At 39.0% G+C, this 26,063-nt stretch overlaps 1 protein-coding gene across 1 annotated transcript in view; it reads left to right on the top strand.

Moving 5' to 3' along the window:
- cpne5b (copine Vb) overlaps positions 1–26,063 on the top strand; it is a 136,358-nt gene that overhangs the window by 94,645 nt on the left and 15,650 nt on the right. The window contains exons 8-14 of the mRNA XM_028576783.1: positions 10,869–10,972; positions 12,040–12,144; positions 17,889–17,930; positions 18,114–18,189; positions 20,466–20,519; positions 21,241–21,302; positions 25,344–25,390. Coding sequence (XP_028432584.1) covers positions 10,869–10,972; positions 12,040–12,144; positions 17,889–17,930; positions 18,114–18,189; positions 20,466–20,519; positions 21,241–21,302; positions 25,344–25,390 — 490 coding nt within the window. The remainder of the gene's footprint in view (positions 1–10,868; positions 10,973–12,039; positions 12,145–17,888; positions 17,931–18,113; positions 18,190–20,465; positions 20,520–21,240; positions 21,303–25,343; positions 25,391–26,063) is intronic.

Raw genomic sequence — 26,063 nt, 5'->3', positions numbered from 1 at the left:
AGTCCAGCTGATGTCTGCTCCTCCGTGCTTCTCACTCGCTGCTGCGTTCAGGGGCCGTTGTCAGGGTGGGAACAGAGAGTGCACATGCAGAGCGTGTGATCAGACACAGTGGATACATAATGGGAATGCATACTCAGGGCATGGCCTTTTTTACATATAGCCTAAGGGGAATCAATAGTGCCAACAATAGCTGCTAGCAAATTAGCACTGCCAACACTAGCGACACTAGCGACCCACGCAAGGTGATACTCTTCTCATTTCGCAAAACGGCTTTATACAACCGCCAAGCCTGCTTGAAAACACATGACTTACATTCAGCATACTAAACACTGACTTTCCTGTTGTTTTTGTACCTTACTAACCTAAAATTCAGGAAAGAAGAAATAATGAGAGCGTAAGAGCGTGAGATGTAGCTAGTTTAATCTCATACTGACACCTAATATAGACATAGCCAGTTTTTTTCATTGTAATAGAGGAACAGTGCTCACCATAACTGATTAGATTATTTTAAATAACAAACAAATGCACAGTATATAAAATATTATTAGACGAGAAAAAATTCCAGTCCAGTTGCAGTTCTTTACAGCAAAACATTTTTAAGGCTGGTCCATGAGAGAATTCATTTTTAATTTGTTTTCTAACAAACTTGCAACAGGGTATGTGGGCATAGCAATGTGTGCTCCATCACACAAACATGCTGATACAAGCTGAAGAGGCTTTTGAAACATTCTCATTTTCTTATTCTCATTTGCTTCACACGACAGATCCACGTCTGCTTTCCTCACTTCCTGTCCTTCCTAATTTGAAAGGCAGCTATGGTGCAAACTGGAGCTTTTTTTTTTTTTTTTGCTGAGCAGAGAACAAGTGTAATAAAGAAAATGTTAAATGTAGAAAATCTAAACCTGGAGCAGCTGGGAGTGGAGCGATTAGAAGATGCTAGTAGGGAGTGGGAAGCAGAAATTGCTGACACTCTATTCCACTCACGTACACTGGCAATCCTCATTAAATGCTACAAGACAACATAAATCACAGATTTTGTAGCTTTAAATCAAGCACGAAAAGGAGAAGCTCATCCAGGCAAGGAATTACCTATTTGTAGAACCACACATGTAAAAGAACTCATAATCACTGAGGACCATGTACTGTGTCGTAAATTTGAGTGTTGACTCGTAAAGGACTGAACACCCGGGGAGCCACCATACAAACAACAGGAAGTAATTTGCTCTTGATTATCATGTTAAGTCCCCTTCTCACCCAATTGCATCACTTTGGCCTTCAATTGAGTCACTACCTTATTTCCCCCCCTTTCTTTCTTGTTCCCCCCACCCCTCACTGGCTCACCTTAATTCAAGCCTATGTGTACTGAATGTAAATGTACGCTAGCTATACTTTTACTACTTCTCCTCTCTTCCCCATTTCTTCTGTCTTAATTAGTGAATCTATAACTCTTTGTGCAGTAAGACTCGAATCCTCTCCTGTCACAAACACTCCTTCATTATTCCCCTGAGGATGTGAATGTGTCTCTTATCTAGCCTGGCCTCCCTCTTTAAATATTGATACTCTGATTCTCTCCATATTAGCAAATGGCTGTTGATCACAGACCTTTGCAAGAGTGTGTGTTCGTGCCACAGAACCTTAATGAGACAGGAACAGATGAATGTTTTATATCCTCAACACATTCCATCACCATAAATGCTTTTATGTGCCTATTAGCCCCGTAGCAATTTCCTGGTGTCTCTACTGACTTAGAATGGCAATTTGACAACACCAAATTCTGCTTCTCTGAATATCAAAACTTTATGAGCAACTTGATAAGCAAGTTCATTTAATTCCCATAGAGCAAAAAAAAAAACAGTGACACCTTGTGTTGAGTTAATAAGCTCCATTATGTTAAATTGATATAAAGCTGACAGAATGACAGTTTTGGTGGATCAGTTGCTTTAATTAATTTTGGCCTATTTGGGTTAAGAAGCAGCACTAATTGAGCCTTTAGACAGTTGTCACTTATTAAAAAGGTTCATTATGAAGATACGATGTGGATTCACTGTTGAGTGTTATTGTTTAACACACAGATGGAAATAATTAATTTAGTAATTGGTTTTGTTTAAGAAATTGCAGTTTAATTTAGTGTCTTATTTCAATCATGTTGATATTATACCCAATGTTATGGTTATTATTCTCTCTCTTGATAGTTTAAGAGATTCACCTGAAATCCTTTTTTCAATAAGATTAAATGATAACATGACACAGCCCATGTAAGGCAACAACATGACAAGTTAAACTCTGAAAGAACATTTTACCAAAACAATGCAAGAAAACTGCATAGTTGCCAAATCTACAACGCTCCTTCAGGGTCACATAACCAACAAAGAAACTTACTGTACAGTAAATGTTGCCAATGAGCTTGCCTTTGATCTGATGTAGTAGATGTCTACAGTAAGTCTCAGAGAGCCCCTGCTGCATACTTGCTAAATTCCATTGATTTAACAATGATTTTCCATTTTCATCACATCCATACGTTTGAATTAGAAATTCAATTTACTGTTATTGTTGTAAATTCTTTTTGCTGAGGACACAGACCAAAAAGATATTAAAAGCTAATGGTTACATTATGCTTGTGTGCATGTGTGTGCCTAATACGTAAGTAAGCTTGCATATATTGTATGCATTTATGCACATGCATATGCATGCAGGAGTAGACAGGGGACTGTGGAATATCATTTTAAAATTTAGTTGAGTGAAGGTGCTGGGATCTTACTGCACTGTATCTTGCACTTCAGCCTTGGGAGTTATCTTGAGCAGTTGAGCCCCAGAGAAAACTGAAGCTGGGCTATTTCTTTAATCACATGTACGGGGACAAACTTTCGTCACAATATGCGTCTTCACACTTTCTTTTAAAGCATCTACGAGTGCTGCAAACCAGAGCACTACATTGTAAGCTTGAACACTGCTTTCATGTGTAGAGAGACTACAATGTCACAGTCAGTAGTTGTTAAAGTTAGGCACTTGTTGAAATAGAAACATACACACAAACATACACAACCAGTACCTAGGGATAAAAGACAGAAAGCCACAGAAATGTAATCAGTATATTTCTACCGTCACATATTCAAGATGACACAAGCATTCAACTGCTTGTGTGCGTCAATCATGGCTGCCAACATTCCCCAGGAGGATTAAAGGAGTGTTTTTCAGAGAATGAAACAGGGTAGGAGGGATGTGTCAAATGGCAGGCGTGTGATGTGTGTGTGTGTGTGTGTGTGTGTGTCCTCGGGGTGAGGGCAGGAATACAGATAAAGTTCCTCTCCGACTGGAGTGGAGTGGATGTGATCATGAATGTGTCAGAGAAAAGTGTTTACTTCACGGTGCCTGACTGTGTGTGATAAAGACACAGAGAAGACACTTTGGTAAGATGCAAGCAGGAATTAAAATGGGCATCGGGATATGTGCACAAAAACACGCCTGCTCTCACTCTCACACACAGTGTGTCACACGTGCACACACTCTTTTGCTGATTTGCCACTCAGCACACAGCCACAACACAAGGTGCAAGCTGCAACATTAAAAAGCTATTAAATTGTCATTAGTGGCACCATGGCTGCCCAGTGTAAGGCCTCGAGCCATGACAGCAACAGCAATCTACTGTTGTAGCATCTGAATCCACTATAATGGACCCACTGTGTTTCAAAGATTAGCCACAGTCCATATGCCAGAGATAAGTCTGGCCCCTTCCATGCACTGTCACCACACAAGGAGAGCCATGAACAGGGAGGGGAAATAGTAAACAAGTAGTACAAGCCTCAACAGCAACCAAGTGATTTATATTTGGGGTTGGTAAAAGCACTACATTTCATGATAAACACCTGGTGAAGAAAATGCAAAATCAGGTTTATTTGTGTGTGAGAGAGAGGCTGTTCTACAGAGAAAGAGAAAGTTGGTTTGCAGTTAATTTATCTCCCAGCATCTGCTGCTGGTCTTTGATTTATTTAAAAAGGTATATATAACATTTTCATGGTCTTCGTTACTTCATCTTGTGAATCCACAATAGCCTTAGGTTACCTCAAGACACAGCTAATTCTTCATATAAATATACCATTGGCATAAATAATTTGTTAACTGATTAATTACCAAGCTAATGATAAAAGGTACAATCTAATTTTAGTCATTAAAAGTGAAAATTGCAACTGCCGATTGTACCTGCAAACGTGTTTACATTTTAGGGAATGCAGGTGATAGATGAAGATATAGTTAATAAAAGTCTGATTTAATCTGATCATTTAAAGGGAAATTTTCTGAATAGCAGAGAAGCAGTATGCTGTTAGCAAAGGAAAATATAATGATGAGCTAATGTTTTACTGGCTTATTGATGTAAAAAAAGATTTAAAAAGGATGGATGCATGCTTACACTTTAAAAAACTGAATTTAAAAAATCTTTGGTTGAAGAGGTAAATACTTGATAAATCAGTGCTAAAGACTAAAGACATTTAAAAAAATCTGAAGATGTGGAGTTAAAAATAATCCCCATTGAATGTAGGCACCAGGTTTTGGAGTTTGAAGAATAGTGGAATAAAAAAGACACTATATAGCGGGTCTGCTGCACAGACTTTATCTTTTTTTTTTTAAATCTCTCCATCATGGAGTCCGACAAAGTCATGCTGAATTGATGGAGTACTCTTTTCATGCTAAGATGAATTAAGATGTACTGCCTTAAAGGTGCAATATGTAATATTGTGTGTAATGCTGGCAGCTAGCGGTTAAAATAGTTACTGCACTACCAATCCAAAATACTGCCGAGTCGTTTCCCCCGCCCCCTCCTGCCCAGACTCGAAGTTCACGGAGGTTGCCAGGCTGAGACCGCAGTATTCATAACAATGTTGCTAGACGCTTTTCTCACATAGCCAGACATTACTCCACAGCACAGCGGAGTAGCTAACGTTAGATGCTAGTCTCACATAGCCAGACATTACTCCACAGCACAACGGAGTAGCTAACATTAGATGCTAGTCTCACATAGCCAGACATTACTCCACAGCACAGCAGAGTAGCTAACGTTAGATGCTGGCTATATTGACAGTCATAAAAGCCCGTGCTCACGCGGAGCTCTGTAACCAACTGACAGACACACTTTTTCGGCATAAAATTACAATATGAACACAACAACCTCACTGTCCTCTCCACACGCCAGTCAGGCACACTTCCTCGGCTTAGAATTACAATACGAAACGTTAAAAATACCACTACCTTGCCGACGGAACACACTTCATTGGCTTAGAATTACGGCAACAATCGCTAAACACACTGCAAACTCACAGTCCTCGCTTTCCAATTTACAGCCCCCCTCTCGTGGTTTAAAATAACTTGTTGGCTCCAGCCGCTGAACATGCTGTAAACAGCCATGACAGTTAGCAGGGTTAGCATGGCGGCGTTAGCCAGGACCAGTTGGGATCACTTTACTGGCTATGTCTCAATTGTTTTTGCGAGTAACCAACTCGGTTACTCTAGCTATATAATTCAATGTGAGTACACAAATGTTGAAATGACAAAAAATGCCCATCCCTAGTAGCTGTAATAAATTAGCCTGAAGCTAATGCTTACCTGTTCAGGAGAAAATAAGCCAACTCTGCGTCCTTTTGGGCTCTAAACTGTCTCAATCTTTCAAATACATCTCCAATATTTACCAGGGTGTTGTTACGTCTCTGGTCACGCAACTGTTAGAAACATGCTGTTTTCTTTTTTTTTATGTCATGTAGAATCTATCTCCGTTGATCCTGTTCGTTTGTTTGCTGCTTTCATGGCTGTACTAACGTTACAGCTGTAGCGTGCTGGGTTTACGTTTTTACAGGTATATCTGGCAACCCGGCCTGCCTGTCAAACTGGGCCGTTGATAACAACACACAGACCAAAACATAAACATAAATTCTGTCACGGAATGTAAATTTCAAAAAGAAAAAATACTGAAATTAGCATTGTTGTCAGAAAAGATAGTATTTCAGTTTAACATGTTTCCTTAATATCTGATGAGGCATTGGTGTCATTTTTGGATTTATTACAGTATAAATATTACATATTGGACCTTTAACTTTATACATGTTTATTTATTTTAATGAGGTTTTTGATTTTAGAAAACCTTTACCTTTTTTGTATGGTAAAGATAATCTTTCAAGGTTAAACCATACACTGAAGGAACTTGCTATGGTAACCTTTCTAGAACATAATTTTAATTAAGAAAATAATGGGAACTAATCATGATTAAAGTAATAATTGGCAACCTTAATGTAGAGGTAATTACTTAGACATTTTTGACAATATGATGATTGATTGCAATTATTGGCTTAATAACTATGTTGGCCCTGAGAGGCCACAGCACACAACAATAAGACAACACGTGCAAATAAACCACAGCACTCACTAATAAGACAACCCGTGCAAATAAACCACATCACGCAACAATAAGACAACACGTGCAAATAAACCACAGCACTCACTAATAAGACAACACGTGCAAATAAACCACAGCACGCAACAATAAGACAACACAGGCAAATAAGACAACACGTGCAAATAAACCACAGCACGCACTAATAGGACAACACGTGCAAATAAACCACAGCACGCACTAATAGGACAACACGTGCAAATAAACCACAGCACACAATAATAAGACAACACGTGCAAATAAGACAACACGTGCAAATAAACCATAGCACGCACTTATAAGACAACACATGCAAATAAACCACAGCACGCACTAATAGGACAACACGTGCAAATAAGACAACACGTGCAAATAAACCACAGCACGCACTTATAAGACAACACATGCAAATAAACCACAGCACCCACTTTTAAGACAACACGTGCAAATAAACCACAGCACGCACTAATAAGACAACACGTGCAAATAAGATAACACGTGCAAATAAACCACAGCACACACTAATAAGACAACACATGCAAATAGCCCACACCACAACGGAAGTGTTTCCAGGGGACACTTTTAAGTGATGCACACGTGCCTCAACCATTGGCTTTCCAGTACATAGACAGACCAACAACAGGACAATTTTAACAATTTTTGCCATCTTATTCATCACTAAATTCACTTCTGAATACGTTTTAGGCGAGAAATTAACTCTTTAGATTTCGAATATAGGCAGTCTTGCGAAAATCGTTGCCAAATTGACAATTTGTTTCAAAGTTTTCGGAATTGAGTAGCTCCAAAATGTGACGTTTTAGGCGAGAAATGAACTCTTGGACAGCGGACAGCGGCTTAACCCGATAACAAAGCCGTAAAATAGGCTTTCAACTCAGGACAGCGCCACTTCTCACAAATACAGATAGGATTGGAAATGAGAAGTTTAACTGACACATAACCGATCAGCTTCATGGGAAATTAAGAATCAATGCCACCAACGCTCCACTCAGCGCCAACTGCAATGTTTAATTTTAAATGAATGTAGCCTACCGGCAGTCTGGCACAAGTAGGGTGCTCAGTATTTTATTATTATGCATCTGTGTGTGTGTGTGTGTGTGTGTGTGTGTGTGTGTGTGTGTGTGTGTGTGTGTGTGTGTGTGTGTGTGTGTGATGGCCGGCCAGCGAGGTTGTTAAGCCTGCAAGCGCTTGTGGAGTTTAACTCCGAAAATGCATTTAACCACAGGTTACTTTTAAAATGGATACTTAAACAAATAATCCATCAACGGCGAAATAAAAGCCTCTTATTTACGAGAGCGGTCTGAGAGACCTCCAGCTTAGAGCGGGGTCTCTGAGCAGGACTGTCTGAGCGACGAGCTAGCGCCCCGGCAGGCGCTGGCTGTCGCGTCACTTTTTGGAGCTACTCAAGTCCGAAAACGTAGAAACAAATTGACAATCGGCAACGATTTTCGCAAGACTGCCTATATTCGAAATCTAAAGAGTTAATTTCTCGCCTAAAACGTATTCAGAAGTCAATTTAGTGATGAGTAAGATGGCAAAAATTGTTAAAATTGTCCTGTTGTTGGTCTGTCTGTACTGGAAAGTCAATGGTTGAGGCACGTGTGCATAACTTAAAAGTGTCCCCTGGAAACACTTCCGTTGTGGTGTGGGCTATTTGCATGTGTTGTCTGATTAGTGTGTGCTGTGATTTATTTGCACGTGTTGTCTTATTAGTGCATGTTGTCTTATTTGCACGTGTTATCTTATTTGCACGTGTTGTCTTATTTGCACGTGTTGTCTTATTAGTGCTTGTTGTCTTATTTGCACGTGTTGTCTTATTAGTGCGTGTTGTCTTATTTGCACGTATTGTCTTATTTGCACGTGTTGTCTTATTGTTGCGTGCTGTGGTTTATTTGCACGTGTTGTCTTATTGTTGCGTGCTGTGGCCTCTCAGGGCCACCGTAAATAACTGATGTAGCAAAAACTATGGATTTAATTTATATCTTACAACATAATATGTTAACCAAAATGATACCCAAAAGTTCTGGTTATGGCTCTAAATTGAGAACAACATTAAGTGCATCGTTATTTGGCTGAAACAATAAGCAAAGTAGCCCTCAAAACATATTAGAAAAACATAAAGCCTGAAGCAGAAACTGTGCTTTGTGTTTGATGTCTGTCTGATGCAGAAATATACTTGAAGCATCTAATGCTTTCCAGATGCTGTGACAGGTATCAGAAGAAGTTAGCTTGATGACTAATACTCATGTTAGAATTAGACTTGGTAAGCAGCTGGCACTAATGTGAGCAGGACCACAGCTTGGTGGATATGCTACTATGGTTAGGGATCACACACACACACACACACACACACACACACACACACACACACACACACACACACACACACACACACACACACACACACACACACACACACACACACACACACACACACACACACACACAAGTAGGTGGTGGTTATAGATAAAGCTAGAGTGTATTGTAGGCTGACTGCCAGTAGCTCATAGATGGTAAGCAGGTGACATTCACACCACACAGTGAATGACAAACAATGGAGTCATATGTCTACATCCTTATACAAATAAGTGAAGCACATTTTTCCAAAATATAATATATAATAATATATCTTTGTATAATGTGATTCATGAAATAGCTCTCTGAGCTTTTCTTGGAGTTTTCCAGCAACTCTGTTACATCTGTGAGTATTCGTATGGAGTGGACAGTGTACAAAGACTGTGTATCTGTAGGCATGTGTGTGAGCATGTGCTGGACAGGACATTGAGTCCTACTATTCTTACACCCCCGCCTAAACTTTGTTCTCGTCTCCAGCAGATAGATGGTGAAACATGGGGGCTGCGATGTGACATGTTGACATAAAAGAGATTGAAATAATCACCCAACTGAACTGAACATCCATTAGGTCCTCTACTCAAACATGTTCAGGAACAGCTTCGTACCTTAACATTGAATATTCTGTGCTTCATCACCAGTTCCTTCGCAGTGGTATAGAAGGACCATTGTAATGCTACTCAACCTGAATCTCCATTGACCAATATTTTTGATATTGATATAGTTGCTAGTACTGCCAATCCCACTGTGAATCAACACCATTTTTGCAGCACTTTCACTTCATTGTTTGCTGTATGGCTGGGTCTTAACGGTTCCTGATGGCATTTAAACTAGGGATAGGCCGATTATTGGCCCTGACCGATTATCAGGCTGTTTTTTGGCAGTTTGCAGATTATCTGTATCGGCGTTTTATTTCCCTGACAACCGATCAAGTTAATTAATTATGTGTCTGTTCCTCTGCTTCGGTTTTACTCACCACTGAGTCTCACTGAATGTCCCTCCCACAGCACTATCTGACTATCTTTTACTGTGTATTATGTTGAAAGTTTCTAATTTGTTAAATAATTGCTTAAAGCATTTAAATAAAAATTTGTGTTGGAGTTTGTAATCTTAATTTTGATTTAAAGATTTTCATTTTCACTATAAATGCATATCAGTTTCAAATATCGGTTATCGGTTTCATTTACTACCAAATATCAATAATCGGCCTTGAAAACCCAGCATCGGTCGATCCCTTTAAACATGCAAAATGCTAACTTGTAACCATGCTTGTACAGCTGAGCTTACAGTTGAGGCTGACAAAGTAAGAAATGGAGTAATTAAATTTAAGAAAATCCGAAATATTTAGAGTTGAGCCAGACAAGGTGATTCTGTGATGTCCTCTGCGCAGATAGGCCTGCACAGAATCGATCACCGTCAATTGCCGCCCGTTGCATGCCGGTTAGATTTGTTTCCGACTTGATCCAGTATATATATAATAGAACCAAATTATAAACCAAACCACCGGTTAAACTTTACATTATTTGCCCAAATAGTAGAAAAAGATATAAGAATAGCAAAGTTGTCTGATTTTAATGTATTTGACTGTTGGTTGTCTGGTGTGTCACGGCCATTGCAGCCTTACAAATATGCGTGTATGGCTATTATTGCTGTAGTTCTGACTGAGTGGCTCAATGTACACACATGCTAATATTGGGCTGACTTATTTCTCCTCATATACATGTTGCTCTAATGTAAATCTAATTAAATATCATACATAAAGCTTCTCTTTTTTCTGTAAAAAAACAGGATATTCACAATTTTCCAAGAAATATTAATAAGGGTAAACACACAAGAAAGTACAGAGATTACAGTATTCATACAGCATTCATTATCTTGTATTGTGATGCACAGACCGCTTCCTCCATCTGCTGCCCTATTATAAGATGAGAAGATGACAGAGAAGAAGCAGGGGAAGAAGAGCGAAATAGGCCACATAAATAATACCTGCCATTCTATAATCATGAAGACTTTATGATATACCCTTCCCTCCGCCGCAACCTATCTCACACTTCTCTCCTCACATCTCCATGCATCCCTGCAGGATAGCGCCACTATGCAGTTCTGTGCCAACAAGCTGGACAAGAAGGACTTCTTTGGCAAGTCGGACCCTTTCATGGTCTTCTACAGAAGCAACGAAGATGGAACGTGAGTGCTCAATGTGATTTTTTTCATTCCAAGTGTTTCGAAAGGTAGCTGCTGGTAAGTGCTGGTGTTGCCAGTGTGTAAAGTATGGCAGAAGAGCTGCAGTGGTTACTGAAGCACGCATAACTTATGAGGCTGCATACAGAGGCAAGGACACTGTTCAAAACACAACCACAATTCCTATGACTATGTCTTGCATAAATGACTCCAGGAGAGCAAATACAAGAGGCAATTCATGTTTAAAAAAAACACAATCTGCATTTTTCATCAATAGGAAAAACACTGTCAGTTTCTGAGGCAATTCACATAGGGATGCACAACAATCCCTCATCTCCATACGCCTTTCCAGAGTACTGTTTAGCCTCCCAAGGGGCTGTGCAGTTGTGGCAGCGTCAGCGGAGATGCTTTAGCAAGTGCTTCATTAGCCGTCTTCCAATTTTTCCTCAGTATTTCTTTTTTGATGCATAACAGGGTGAGAAATGGATCCTGACAGATGTGCTAGAAGTATCGTTTGTTGGTGCCAGTGGGGGGTACAAATTAGAGGCCTGCGCGGCTTAAGGACTAACAGGGTTTTAAAAGGCTTGAGGCACTTAGTGGACCACAAGTAATCCAAGGCTTTGGGTGAAAACAAAAATGAAAAAAAATTGTGAAAGCTGTAGCTTTTCAAGAGAATATTTGGGGGTTATTTGACAGGAATTTATGTGGCTCTCCTCTACGAGCATTTCAGATATCCATACAGAAAAATAAATTTGCATATCATTGTCACCCTTTTAGTCTAGGGAAAGGATTTAAAAGCCAGACTGAAATATCAAATTATTCTCTGTGGTCTAAAACACAATATAGCTGGGAGACAGGCCAAGCGGTAAACAAAGCTGGGTACAGCCCTATTTAAAGCATCTTTCCTGTCACTGTAGGATTTGACATTGTCTTCCTGTTTCCGTCTCTTCAGTTTCAGGCTCCTCCCCGTATTTATCTCTCTCCCTAGCTTATGTAATTAACAAATGATATTACAATTTCTTTCTCTGCCTTGAACATATCTTTTCCTAACTCCCATCCCCCTCTTCCTCTAGATTTACTATCTGCCATAAAACAGAAGTGGTGAAGAACACATTAAATCCAGTGTGGCAGCCTTTCACTATCCCGGTACGAGCTCTCTGCAATGGAGACTTCGACAGGTACAATGCAGCCTCCCCCTATTCTTTAACCCTTCTGATCCTCTCACTGCTAACAATTTATCCACACCCACACACACACACACACACACACACACACACACACACACACACACACACACACACACACACACACACACAAACACCTTCTGCCTTTCATGGCTTTCTAACTGACGGCAGCCATTACTGGACCCTATAAGCGTCAATGAGATCAACCAGCAGAAATCAATACCAGTTCAATATGGTGCAGCATTAAGCCTCCAATTATTTTTCCTCTGTCACATTATTTCTGCTGCTGTGTGCTTAGGACATTCCTCGGTATCGATATTTGCTAGAATGGCACCGGTCAGGCATAATGAGCCTCTCTAATCTCCTAAACTTCCTTGCGGTATTTCTGCTATCAACGCTATTCTGTTCAGATATAATGTCTGAGCCATATAAATGTACTATTATAACACTAACAATATTCATTATCGCTTTGCTTTTACACTTTTGCTCTAGAAAACACTGGATCACTTATTACTGACTAAATATATCAAATAATGAAGGGTTGCTCCTTCCAATTTGCACATAATTAATGTAGACATGCTGTGTCAGAGGGGATATGAATTCATTTTTATCCGAGTTTATCCGCCTGCCTCTAATTTAAAAGACAGTGCTGGAAAGAAAATAAACTAAATCATGAAGGAGCTGTGAGAGAAGAAGAAAGAGTGACAGATTTCATACTGAAAATCTCAAATGTATCTGTTCTACCTTCTTTGTATGCAGTAAAACTCTGATTACTGAGAATGCTGAGTAGTTAGTGTGTGTGCAGAAAACAGAGGCAAATCCCAAACAGAATGAGATGGAACAGAGCTGGGGTTGTCTCAGGAAGTATTTGATACTTGGGAAATATTTAGCTGAATCTGTGTGAGCTAGCCAATTACACATAAGGGGTCACTACCCTGTCTCTCTCTCTCACACACACACACACACACACACACACACACACACACACACACACACACACACACACACACACACACACACACACACACACACCTCTAGAGTATAATAAAATGTGACAAGCCATGAGCTGAAATTCTACAAGTCTTGAAATATCACCAAGACAGCGCTATAAACAGGTTACATACTTGTGCGTGGGTGAGGAACAAACTTTGTGTCAATGTTTTTTATGTCAATATTTCTATGACGGGGGAGTGGGACGGTCTTTTTAATTATATAGTTCTTAAGATCCACTAATAAATAGATTTTTTTCAACGAAGTTCCTAAGGCTGTCAATTATTCTGATTTATGTAATTACTGTTTACATCCATCAACTGAGGGAAAGCTTCCAGTGATTTATAACCTAAAGAGAAAAAGACCAATTTCTATTACATGTATAAAAGTCTATGTTTAAAAGAATTATGAATCACATCTTTTCAGTTGTTAATTGTCAGTTTGTCAAGCAAAAGAAAGTGCCTTGAATATAGCCTGCTGGTCTTTTCCGAATGTCCTACACTTAGTTATATGAACGAGGCATATAATAGAGATTGCCATGCAATATTGTTGTTTCTTTATTTTCCTTTTGGTCTACTGCAGGTACCAATGAGTTCTTCTCAAGGCTGAAGTCCAAACGTCCACCCTCACATACTCTACATGCTCTCCATCATCACATCAAGCAAAAAAATATGCTATAAAACATGACTGACCTTGATTGCTTCTATGGAGATGAATTAAAGTATTTTTCGTAATAGTCCTTCACTGTACTGATATTGGCAACTTATGCAAGATACATAGTTTACATGGTATAAAAAGTATGAGGTCCGAACATTTGGATTCAGCCCAAAACTCATACAATGGAACAGTTATTCCAGTTTTTTTATGCACACATTGAAAAATATCATTAAAACAAGTGTATGGAAACACACTTATAGGGATAACCTGAAGGAGGTGTGTTGTCTCCCCTCACTTCTCTATGCTATGTCTCAGAGTCTGAGGGCTCAGCATTTGATTGAAAAGGACTTGCTTGATTATATATAATGAGACATACACAGGATGCAGATAAAAGAAGCATTGAAATCTTTATTGCTGTTGTAGATGGGAGGAGAAGCAGTGACTGTGGATCCAACTGCTAGCTATGAGTTGGCACTCACTCTACTCTCTCTCACTCTGTCACATGTTGAAGAAGGCATCGAAGCACCTTTATCAGTTGAGAGTAGTAGCCCGAGAGTAATGGCCGCAGATGAGCTCCTGCTGATTTACTTTGCTCTAATTAGCTCAGAGCTTTAGCTTGGACATGTCCCTCTCATTAGATGCACCAAAGGGCAAAAGGAGAATTCGGAGCAAGTTCAACAAAGGGTGTTTCCAAAGGGGGCACTATTCTCCAAACTGACATCTCTAAAGGAGCAAAGGGAGCAAGCCGCCGTGTCTGTGAAAGAGACGATTTGTCCTTCCAGCCTATTGCCTGACTTTCTTTCTCGAGCCAGACAAATAAGCACTGGTACATAGACACCTGAAAACAGTGCTGCAATCTATTGTTCCTGCTGGAACAAAGTGCACTGATAGGCATAGGCGATCCATTTGTGATTTTATTCTTTTCATTACGTGGGAAACATAGAACTGTATCTATGGAGCTTGTTTAAAGAAACTCTCAGAAGCTGGAAAAATACACTTTGTATTTCAGTTCCATGGTCTCTCTCAGTGACAGTCTTGTATCAATGACAACAATGAAAGTCCCTGTGGGAGGTGGATGGAACGGACTGTAAAGATCTCACTGACAGCTGCACTTCATTTGGGCTCTGCCGTGTTAATTCAGAGACCTTTTTTAAGGCCAGTGTAGTGTTGCATGTTCCGTTTTATTTAGTGCCTGATCTAAAATGCTGTTACAAAGTTTCTAAGTGAAATGTTTAACTTACTTAAAAAAAGGTTTGGCTTCTTAATCAATTTGAAAACGTTTGTTGGCCAGTCATTATTTAGGTGTGGTGTTGTGACCAATTCCCACTGAATACAGTTGTTTCTCAATTACAAGACAATGTCAAACATTCATGAACAATATAATTCCATAAGGAATAATGGCGTATGCACATGTGCTCTTATAATGTAGTTAAGAAGTGAAGTGTAGTTACAGCCTCATGTTACCTTACACATTAAATGATCCCAAACTGTCACATAGTAAGGTTTGAAAAATAAGCACTGGTATTGGATTGGTACCTGGTATCAGCCAATATAATTATCTTTGGTATCAATATTTGGGATGCACTGGTTTAACTTTTTCTGTCCTAAAGACCACTGTTACAAAGAATAGGATTTGTGAAGTAGACATTAACGTTTTTGTTATGGAGGGGAAAAAATATGTTAAATTCTTCTGCTGCAAATGCAACATCCATAACAATGTGCAGCCACACCGAACAATGGCTTACGGCTACTGGACCATGCACAGTGTCGCTGCATACAATCTGTCATCGGTAAAGTGTTGCTTGTTATTGCTAGGAAATAATACACAGAAATCCCAGATCTGAATTGTCGCCAAAGGCTATCTGTCTGACATACATATATAAGTCATATCTGTTTTACCTTTTAGAATATTTTGCAAACACAGACAAGGATAAAAACACCTCCACCTCTCAACTGTGTTGGCTGGCGACTGGGTGGCGCACTGATTAGAACTATCCTTCAAGTGTCGAGGATCCAGTTCCTTCTCTCCATACATACATACATACATACATACATACAGTACATACACAAACTCTGCTCTGGAGACTAAATTTTGGCAAAGTAGAGGAGAGTATAGGATTGAAAGTAAAGTAGGGAAAGGGTTAGGGGAGGAGGACAGGAGGAGAAATGAAGGAGAGGAGAATAAACGATCACAGGCAGCAAAGGCAAGTATACTTGCAGTGTTCGGAAGGAAAAACAGAAATCCAATATGTCAAAGGCCCTGTTCCAGATGAGTGGATAAAGGAGAAGAGGATAAGGGTGTGTGAAGAGAGAGGATGGAAATGGAAGGTGCTTCCAAGTTGTTGTATAACTCCAGCTCTCTATTGTACAGTATGTATAGATTCTCTATATCCCCTGTATACTGTGTTTCATATGTGAAGGTGGTACAAAGGTATATATTCTTATGCTGATAATTCATTAAAAACATCAAAAGGATCAATTCTTTCTCATTAACATGCCAGCCCAGGTGACTCAAGCATAGTCTATTACCGTCCCTGGCAAAAGATCACAGACATATTCGTGTAATTGGAGCTGAAGAATTGTTCAGTGTCAAATGCAGTCTCCCTTTTTTTCCTCTCAATTATATGCGCCTCCATTACCGAAGATGAGTCATGTTCATTAAAGATGCCTTAGAATAGTAGCTGAAGATAACTGTGGCATATTAGTTTTGGAGTGTATATTGTTCTGAGAGTTCGGGGCCACTCAAGGATTTGAGCATCTGAGTCCTTTAATGCAGCTCTAAGTTAGGATCTAAAATAAAATGCCGGTAAATGCTTTAAGCCGGGATGATGACAGCTTCCTGGTACTTTGAGTAACATGTCATGCATTACAAAACGCACCACTTGCATTTAGCGCTAGTACTGCATATGGATTGGTTAGGAGAAGGACCTGTCTTACCCTTTCTTTCTGTGCTGCATCTATCTTACTCTACCTATTCCCTCTCTCTTTCCACACTGGAAGAGAAGCATCATGTTTCCTTCACCCAGGTGCACATTTTCTTCTCTCTCACAGTCTTGAAGATAACCTCAAAAGAACAAACTGTCACCACAGAACGACAGGGGCCAGGTGGCAGCGAGTTAAGTTGGGCTTATTTCAGGCATCTTTTAATTCCTCAGTTACAGGAAAAGAGTCACTGATGTGTCGCTTGCTTCCATTTTCTTTGGATCTGGGCCGGTGTCAGTACTTGTGTAAGATGAAGTGGGGAGACATGGGGGGTGAGATCAATGTGACTCAGGAATGAAAGTCCCAAAAAAGTTTTTTTCTCTTCTTCGCTCTGCAGGGACATTGTTTCTGCTGCATTTGTGTAAAATGGCATCAGAGTTTGTTTTTTGTCTGATGTTCTTTTGAATGTTGGAAGTGAACATGTGCTGCAGTTTGCAATTTTTGACTGAGTGCTTTATACAAGTTGACTTTTTTCTTGCATCGTGCAGCCAGCTGCTCAGCTTTGTTCCAAAGCCATCAAAAATACCAGTTTTAGAACAAAGTGACATCGGTTTTAATTGATATTCAGGTACCCTTAGCACCATTTCAAAACTCTTTCTTTTAAATTAAATTATATCAATGTACTCAGTACAATATTTGAAAATAGCTATGTTTTTGAGTGACCTACAGTATGATTACTTGAACACCACTTAACCCACGGAATCTCATTAACACACCAAATCTTTTTAGGTAAATACATAGACATCCTCAATGTTTCTTTTCCTCGTAACACTCAATAGTGATGATGAGCTTTACAGTATGTATTTGGCACTGAAAACTACAAGGCTCAATGAAACAGGAGCCCACACCTGTGGCTGCTGTCTCCTGTCCTCATTCATTACAAAAGCTGTAATGGTGCTAATGAAGTTCTTGGAAAAGTGTTTTTTTCCACAGCGTGCTGACATTATAGCACCTATTCAACACATGCACCCTAAATGTTCTCACAATGTTTGGCGTTGGCCTCGTGGTTGAAACAAAAAAGTAATTTCTCATTTTAATTTCTTTCTTTAAGACATCTTTTCCTGTCAAAATGTAACCTGATTGTGCGTTTGTCTGATTTTTCCCCCCAGAACAATCAAGGTGGAAGTGTACGATTGGGATAGGGATGGGAGGTAAGTGTGATTGCAATCGTCAATTAAAAAATAAGAACTTAAACGTGAGCCAAGTTTAAGGTAAAGGTTTCCTGTCATTTCCTGTCATGAAGTTCCATTTTGTCCGGCATCTGTCCTGTAATTTTTACCTGATGTGTTTTTCTTACTCACTGGTGTTTCTTTCCTTTTAATTCCTTTTCCCAGCCATGACTTCATTGGGGATTTTACAACCAGCTACAGAGAGCTAGCTCGAGGGCAGAGCCAGTTCAATGTGTACGAGGTGAGTTTGCACAGTTCCAACAACACGTCTGTTGGCTCCTGAGATCAGGAATCCCTCTATGCTGGGCATCTTATATCCCATTTCTGACACAAGTGACATTTCTATCTTTGACTAACATCACTGTTGCACTGTTTTCCATTACTCTAGCACATTCTTTTCCATCTTCTACTCCTGCTGCAAACCAATGCATTTACAATAAAACATGTTGAAAAAGTAATACCATACTACTGATTAATTTCTTTAAAGGGCATTCGTATTGTACAGTATCTGTGCACGTCTCCCCACCTTCCACAAACAGTTATACATCCAAATAAAGATTTTTTTTTGGTATTGGTCTTCTTAAGTTCTATCAGACTATAACTACTTGAGAGTCAAAAAAAACATATACCATTAAAAAAATCTAGGTTTCATTAAAGTTGTGTGTTAAACAAGATGAAGAATTGTTTTTTGGAAAGCGTGGCTATACGTGGCTATATATCCTATGTAGTTTGCTGCTAGCATTGAGCCTGAAGTCGGACCCCCCCGTGTGAAACACCAAACTCCTTCCTACATACATCGCAAAATGCTTTGTTTGCATCGAGGAAAACTGCAGTAATCCAGGGGTATTTCCCTACCCAGTCCTCCCTGTACCTGCAGAGACGTTTTTGCTTTTTAGCTATGTGTTGATCTTGATCGGGTCCCGGGACACCAGCTTGAGTCTCCATTTCAAAAATGAATGAATGAAAATTTGCGTTGCAACTTGCAGCCAATGAGCAGCCGATGGGAGCTGGTTGCAGGATGACTCAATCACCATGAACAGTTTTTAATGTTCTATCAGACTAGAACTACTCGAGAGTCAAAAAAAAAAAAAAAAAAAATACTCAAGACTTTGCTCTAATTTTCGAGCAGGATTCGAAAATACAAACTTTTCATCTATACAGTATGTACAATTTAAGTGACTTTAAACTAATCAATATGTTCTATAAGAAAAGAGTTAAATTATTTTATTTCCTTTATTCGGGATTCGGGACAACTGCTTGGATTTCGGGACTGTCCCGAATTTTTTGGGACGTCTGGTCACCCTAGCGTTATAAAAAATAATATTTTTTAAACACTTGAAAGTGAAAATCTTACCATAAAGGAGAACATTTCAAAACCTTCAGGCTTCTGGGGTTTGGTGGCCTCCAGCCGAAGGACAAATACCTGTCTCTTGGATGTCAGCTCCATTATACGCTACTCTTGATTCCTCTCTACCTCCAAGTGAGACTGAAAGGCCCTTTAGTTTTTGCATCAGCAGATTGTTCAGTGTGTCAGACAAATTGCCATCCCTCCGCGTTAAATTAGGGGCTGTCACTTTCATGCCTAGTAGCAGCCATAAAGGATCGAGGTAATGAGCCGAGATGTCTTTGGTCTCCGGATTGACATCTCTCTCTTGTTCTGGAGCTGGTAGAATACTAGTACAGTCAGTGTAAGCCTTGCAGCTTAAGCTTGTCTCGCCCATTGCTGCCCTGTAGCCTTGTGGTTTGGTTCTGAATTTTCCAAACTTGTCCCATAATAGTGTGACTGATGTATAAGATACTCAAGATAAAGTGTTTCTATATAAAGTGTTTATAAGGGATCTTACATTAGCTACACATTCTATTAAAACACATCTGTTACTTCATGCAGACACATCTATTCTCACCTTCCTTAAGTCCTCTCTGTCACTGTGTCTCTGTGGATGGACAAACTGCACACATCTATGTGATGGAATGCGCTTCTCCTCATGCGGTCCACATACACACCATAACATTTGTTGTAAAGCTACAAGGTGTGAATGTGTGTAAAAGGGAGTGAGAAAAGTAATGGGAAAGCTATTTTAATGTGTGCAATAATACATAGTTGCTAGCTAAAGCCAGCACACAATAAATATATAGGGAGTTTTATGATTATACGCTAGTAATGCAGTATTTTGGTTGGATGGTTTAAAGGTTGACCGTTTGTTTCAGAGTCTCAATAAAATGTAAAGGGCCAAGGAAAACAGACTTGCATAGCAGATTTGCAAGATTTTGTAACCAATTTTGGCTAAACTAAAAAACAATTCAAATATTGTATTACTGACACTGGCTTACACACCTGTATACAATATGTATATACTAATTTGTATTTTAAATTCATATATATATATATATATATATATATATATATATATATGTATGTGAATAGCCTATCTATATTTTTGGTTTGAAGCAGTTATTTGGCTATATTGTGGCCAAAATGTTTTCATTTTAGATCACCTGTACCTCTTGTTTTTTTAGGTGATTAATACCAAGAAGAAAATGAAGAAAAAGAAATATGTTAACTCTGGGACAGTGAGTATGGCTCTAGCAGCAGGACTGGCACTGTGCCTCTTTCTTCTGAACCACATCTACTTCTTCTTCTGTTAAATGAGTCCCTCTTTAATAATCACGCAAATGTGACTCCTTGGAAGAAAATGCATTAATTCTCCTATCACACACCGACAAATTAAAACATTTGGTGAAAAGCTAAGAAACAAGATTTGTTGATTCAGTAGTTTAGAAATTCAGCTCAAGCTACAGTAAATAACTTACTCAATAGTACATCTGTGTGTTTTTGCATTTCCTGTACACAAACACACTGTCCATAATATATTATGTCTGGTATTGTAGGTGATTATGTAAGATGTACTTTGAGGCAGTTAAGCATGTAAGTGGAACAAAATGAAAGATCAAGGCGCTGCAGAACTTGAAGGACATACGATCTGAGAGATCAGAGTGGACGACACCAACAACCAATTGAGAAACCAATTTTCACACAACTTACTTAGCAGTGTGGGTTTGTGCACGTAATGCACGTAATGCATACAAATGCACATCATCCTCTATCCAAACTTGTCCTCTGGCAATGTAAATTAATCAGTCATCAGAAACCAGCCGGCTCACATCTTTTACTAAAAGCGAGTGTGTGCTGAACCATTACAAGCTGTGGAGGAGGAAGCATTTCTGTATTTATGGAGGAAAAGATCATTACCCCAATGTTTAATGAAATGTTTCTCCTTGTCTTTAATTCCAGGTGACCCTGCTCTCGTTCTCAGTGGAGTCAGAGTTCACATTCTTAGATTACATCAAAGGAGGGTGAGTGGGAATGACTTTCTGCCTACTTAAAGAAATCAAGAAATGGCCTCTTGAACTCCTTGTATGACTGCAATTCCTGTTAAATGGCCATACTCCAATGCATGTGCATGTGTGTGTGAATTTCCTGTTTTTAAGCCAATGGAATATCAGTTAGGGAGATACACGTTTGATTGGACAAAAGGGGCAGGACTAGTTAAGAAATTGTGATGGTTTCATTGGTGAGATATGGTTTCCATGAAGTTGAATTGTCCATTTAATGGGGTATTGAAGATAATGTCTATGTGCTTAAATCTGCATTCATTGTTTAGTTTTTTGGCCATGGCAGCGCAACATGTTGTAAACACAACATTTATGTTTTATAACCGTAAAAGTTGTTATGGCTAACATACAGCAAACTATTTACACATTCAAAACGACACTTAGCGACATTAATATTGGAGCAGTGTTTCTGGCTACCTGGCAAATGTTGCCTCTCCTTTCAAATCTATTTTGCTCTTCACCAACTCCCGAGTAAAAATATCTGGCTCCTCAGCTGCTACTTGGAATGCTCCGCTAAATGTTCACTAGCTAGTCGCCAACTCTGTCTGTCTGCCGTTTGGTGCTATAGGCAGGGTAGGTGCAGTGGGTTTATCGGAGCTTTTACTGAAAAAAAGCTGCTATTTGTGTCTAGAGCAACGCTGAAAAGGGCAGTGAGACTAATACACATTCAAACACCGAGTTCGGTGATGATTGTCCATGGGTTTGTCATTACAAGTGACCCCTTTCACATAAGTCACATAGTGATTTGAGCAATTGTTATATTTGGGCAATTGTTATTATAGAAAAATTCCTTATAGCAGTTTTAAAAAGGATAATTCTGATTAACAATCAGTAGCAATGATGGCAAAAACCTACATACAGTACTAAAATAAGAAAAAAATAAAAAATGTAATTATTATATCATAAGTATTTAACTTTGTTAATATGATGTATAAACAGTAGGTGCTGTGTGTAGTATTAAAGTGCCAAATATATTTTAAATGAGCTAGTTAAGGCCAAACTGATTTCACAGTGAGTACCAAGCCTTCAACCTCAGTTTAGTTTTAGAGCTGGAGGTGTGATGATCAAGTATGTCACAGGTGAAGTGTGCCTTTCAGACAGGTTGGGCTGTGCTTTGATCTCCACTGTGCCATCTCTGCGGGTAGCATGGGTTTTATGGTCTGTGGCAGAGCTGACAAGTGTGACAGATTTCACTGACAGTTCCTGGCTTTGGCTGATCTATGATACAATAACCTTAAAGTTTAGTGGCCTCACTTCAAAAATATCTTCCCCATCATTCTGCCCCTTAACATTACTCTGGCCCTTACTGTGTGACACATTAGAGAGTTGGTTCTTACAAATGTGGAGCGTCTTTCTCTTTAGAAAATGGATGAAAGTTCGAAAAGTGTCACTTAAACTGTCCAAGCACTTGGCTGCATGAAAACCGGAGAAATTTAGAAAAGCTGTTGGAGCACTTTTCAAAAAAATTATATTTGGCATTACACCTTTGATCATGATGCAAAATGAACTCCAATTATCATAAAAATGCTTAATATCGCAACCGATAATAGGTTGATCCTTAGGGTGAAGTACGGTTGTAAAAGGGAAAAGCTAAAACAGGAAAAGCTGAGTGTCTGATAGCTAGTTTAAAGAAATATTAGTAAAAATACAGCAATGTTGATATTTTGCTCAGAATTTTGCCCACTGAAAAATGCAAAACTAAATGTTACCGTAGTTAAAAAGGAGCAGTGAATAACAAAAAAAAAAATAGACAGTAGGAAAGAAAGACAGAAAAGAGTTAAACATACATACATAACAAGACTGCAATGTCATTTGGAAGTGTCAAGGAGACTCATTTTACAAGGGTTCAACAGAGTGGCGAGTCTACAACTTTTTTTCTAATACGGACACACACACACACACACACACGGCTGACAGACTCTTCTCAACCTACCAGTCGCTAACACTCAACTAATCAAATTAGCCACAAAGATATCTGTGCAGTCAGGTTGGGTTGCTGCAAAGATGCAAAGAGTGTCCAATTATTGGTCGCGGTCATGTGGGAGGCGGACACAAGCCTAGTCTGTAGCTTTTTTAAGTGCACCAAGCACTACCAAACTATTTGTACTACTGTATGTACGGATAGATGGATGGATCTTGATTTTTACAAAAGAAATCGTGATTTTAATTTTATCAAGAATCATGCAGCTTGTTGTAACACATTCATGAATATATACAATTAGGTTTACTGTAATTAATGCAAAGGTTAGCAGATTCAGGCTGTGGCATATTCTCCATCCACAACCCCAAACTGAAAAGTTAATGTGAATCTTTAACACGTTAATTTTATTATCATTCCTTTGCCTTCCTCTCTGGTGGCTCTCACAGATAATGAGACGCTGTCGTTTGGGCCCCCAAAGGCCTCGTCTCATTGTCGTAAATTAGTGAGAAGAGGCAAGTGCTTTATCAGCAGGGGAAAATTGGATTATGATTTGCTCTTAAGTGCTCCATCAATTGCATGTTACCCAGCTCAGTGTCTCAATGGCTCATCTGCACCTCCTGCTATGCTTTTTTATGGAGGTGAGAGTCAGATAAAAGTGTAATCACTTAAATCTCATTTGACAACTGAGCAACTGCACTTTGTTTCTTAACGCAGATGAAAACAAAAGACAAATGGCAATTACAGTTTTTTTCGATTGCTAAACGACAGTGGTCACCACTGAAGCCACGTGTGCAAAACTCTAACCACAGTCTGCATTACCAACAGTCACCTGAGCTTAACAGTTCACACCAGCTGCAAAAACTCATTCCAAGCAACACAACTCTTCACACATGTCTCAAAACAGACTCAGTGCAGCCAAACACTATGAACAATCCTCATCTAGATAACACACACTGTCACTCAGAACACTAGCATCAAACACCAATACAGAAAATACAAACTTTTCATCTATACAGTATGTACAATTGTGACTTTAAACTAATCAATATGTTCTATAAGAAAAGAGTTACATTATTTTATTTCCTTTATTTTATACAAGTTTTGAGGTAAACGAGAATGAATGAAAATCCTCAGCTTGCTAACCTACAGTAAATTGTAGCTGTAACTGAGGATTTTCATTTATTCTTGTTTACCTATATATATATATATATATATATATATATATATATATATATATATATATATATATATATATATATATGTAGTAATTTACCTAATTACTGTAAATGTTACAAACTAAAGGTACGAAATAGTCCAGAAGTTTTACATTTTAATGTTTTTATCAACAAATTGGATTTCTTCTCTTGCCATGAACCTACATTATCTAGAAATACAAATGACTGTGGTGTTCCCATTGCTTACACCACATTACTTTGTGAAAAACAGTATGTGCACAGTTATACTATAGTAAAGGAAGTGTTTTTCACAACTGTGTATGTAACGTCAGACATCTTACCTGGACATATTGGTGTCTTTGCTCTTTTACCTGTTCACTCTTGTTCTCAAACGGTACAATGTATAACTGTTTCATTCTTATTTGGTGTTTCTTCATTTCCAAAAAAGGCTTTGAGCTTTCCCTATAAACTGTATATGCAGTATGTGTTCACTAACAAGTCTAAAACTAGAAAGCATTGCAATCAGCAGTGTTTGAGTTTGAAAACTGTGTTCAAGCAATGAAAAATGAACTAGAGTTTGGTCCACACGAACTGCTGCTGTGCAGACTGTAGTTAGAGTTTTGCACATTACTCCAGTTGTGCTCACTGTCGTCTAGCAATCGAAAAAAAATATTAAATATTGATAGGTTTGTAACTATATCATAAGAAATAATTGCCGTATTTTGTGTATGATGATCCTCTGTTTTAGGTATCATCTTTTCTCGTATTGAAAAATGTGTGTGTTAGGGTGTGTGACTGGGTGTGAGAGCACCGGAATTTAATGAGGCCTGGCTTGTTGTTATTACTGGCTGGTCTCAATCGCTGATTTTATTTCTCCCTATGTCCTCATCTCCATCCCCCTTCTAGGACGCAGATCAATTTCACTGTGGCCATCGATTTCACAGCATCTAATGGTGAGTGATACTAACGGCAAAGTGTGTGTGTGTGTGTGTGTGTGTGTGTGTGTGTGTGTGTGTGTGTGTGTGTGTGTGTGTGTGTGTGTGTGTGTGTGTGTGTGCGTGTGTGTAGGCAAGAATAGTGCATGTCCAAGTTCAGAGTCAATCACACAAACAGACAAGCAGACAGTGCGGGCGCACATACTGTACACACATTGTAACTATAAGTAATAGCCTTTCCTGGATCTCTCCTCCACCTAAATACTTTGTCAATACACTTTAAAAGGTTATAGCAGGCATTTTAAGAAAAATGAAAAAAGTAAATGGGGTAAAAACCCCTCAGCTAGTCTTATGACATTAATAATGCCTAACACAACGCTCCAAAAGATTTATCCACAAAGAAGAGCTCTACAGTGTGGAAATTTGAATTTCCCAAGTGATTATTACTTAACTCATCCCCAGAACAACTATAGCTTAGAAAACTGTAACTAGGCATGGCAGGTCTGTCATGTCTGTGCTTTGGATTTTTACACATGGTCTACATGGGTCTGTAGTAAGAGAAAAAACTAGGTAAAAAAAAGTTATTTTAGCCTTTACACTACCAAAAACACAAGAGCAAAAGTGTAAGGAATGGATTAAACAGTGTGTTTATCTGCTCTAATGTAAGCTGCAAATGTTAGCATGTCCAGCT

The sequence above is a fragment of the Perca flavescens genome, chromosome 4, assembly GCF_004354835.1.
Source record: "Perca flavescens isolate YP-PL-M2 chromosome 4, PFLA_1.0, whole genome shotgun sequence".
Classification (NCBI taxonomy): Eukaryota; Metazoa; Chordata; class Actinopteri; order Perciformes; family Percidae; genus Perca; species Perca flavescens.
The sequence above is the reverse complement of the archived record's forward strand: the minus strand, read 5'-3'. Positions and strand labels throughout refer to the sequence as shown.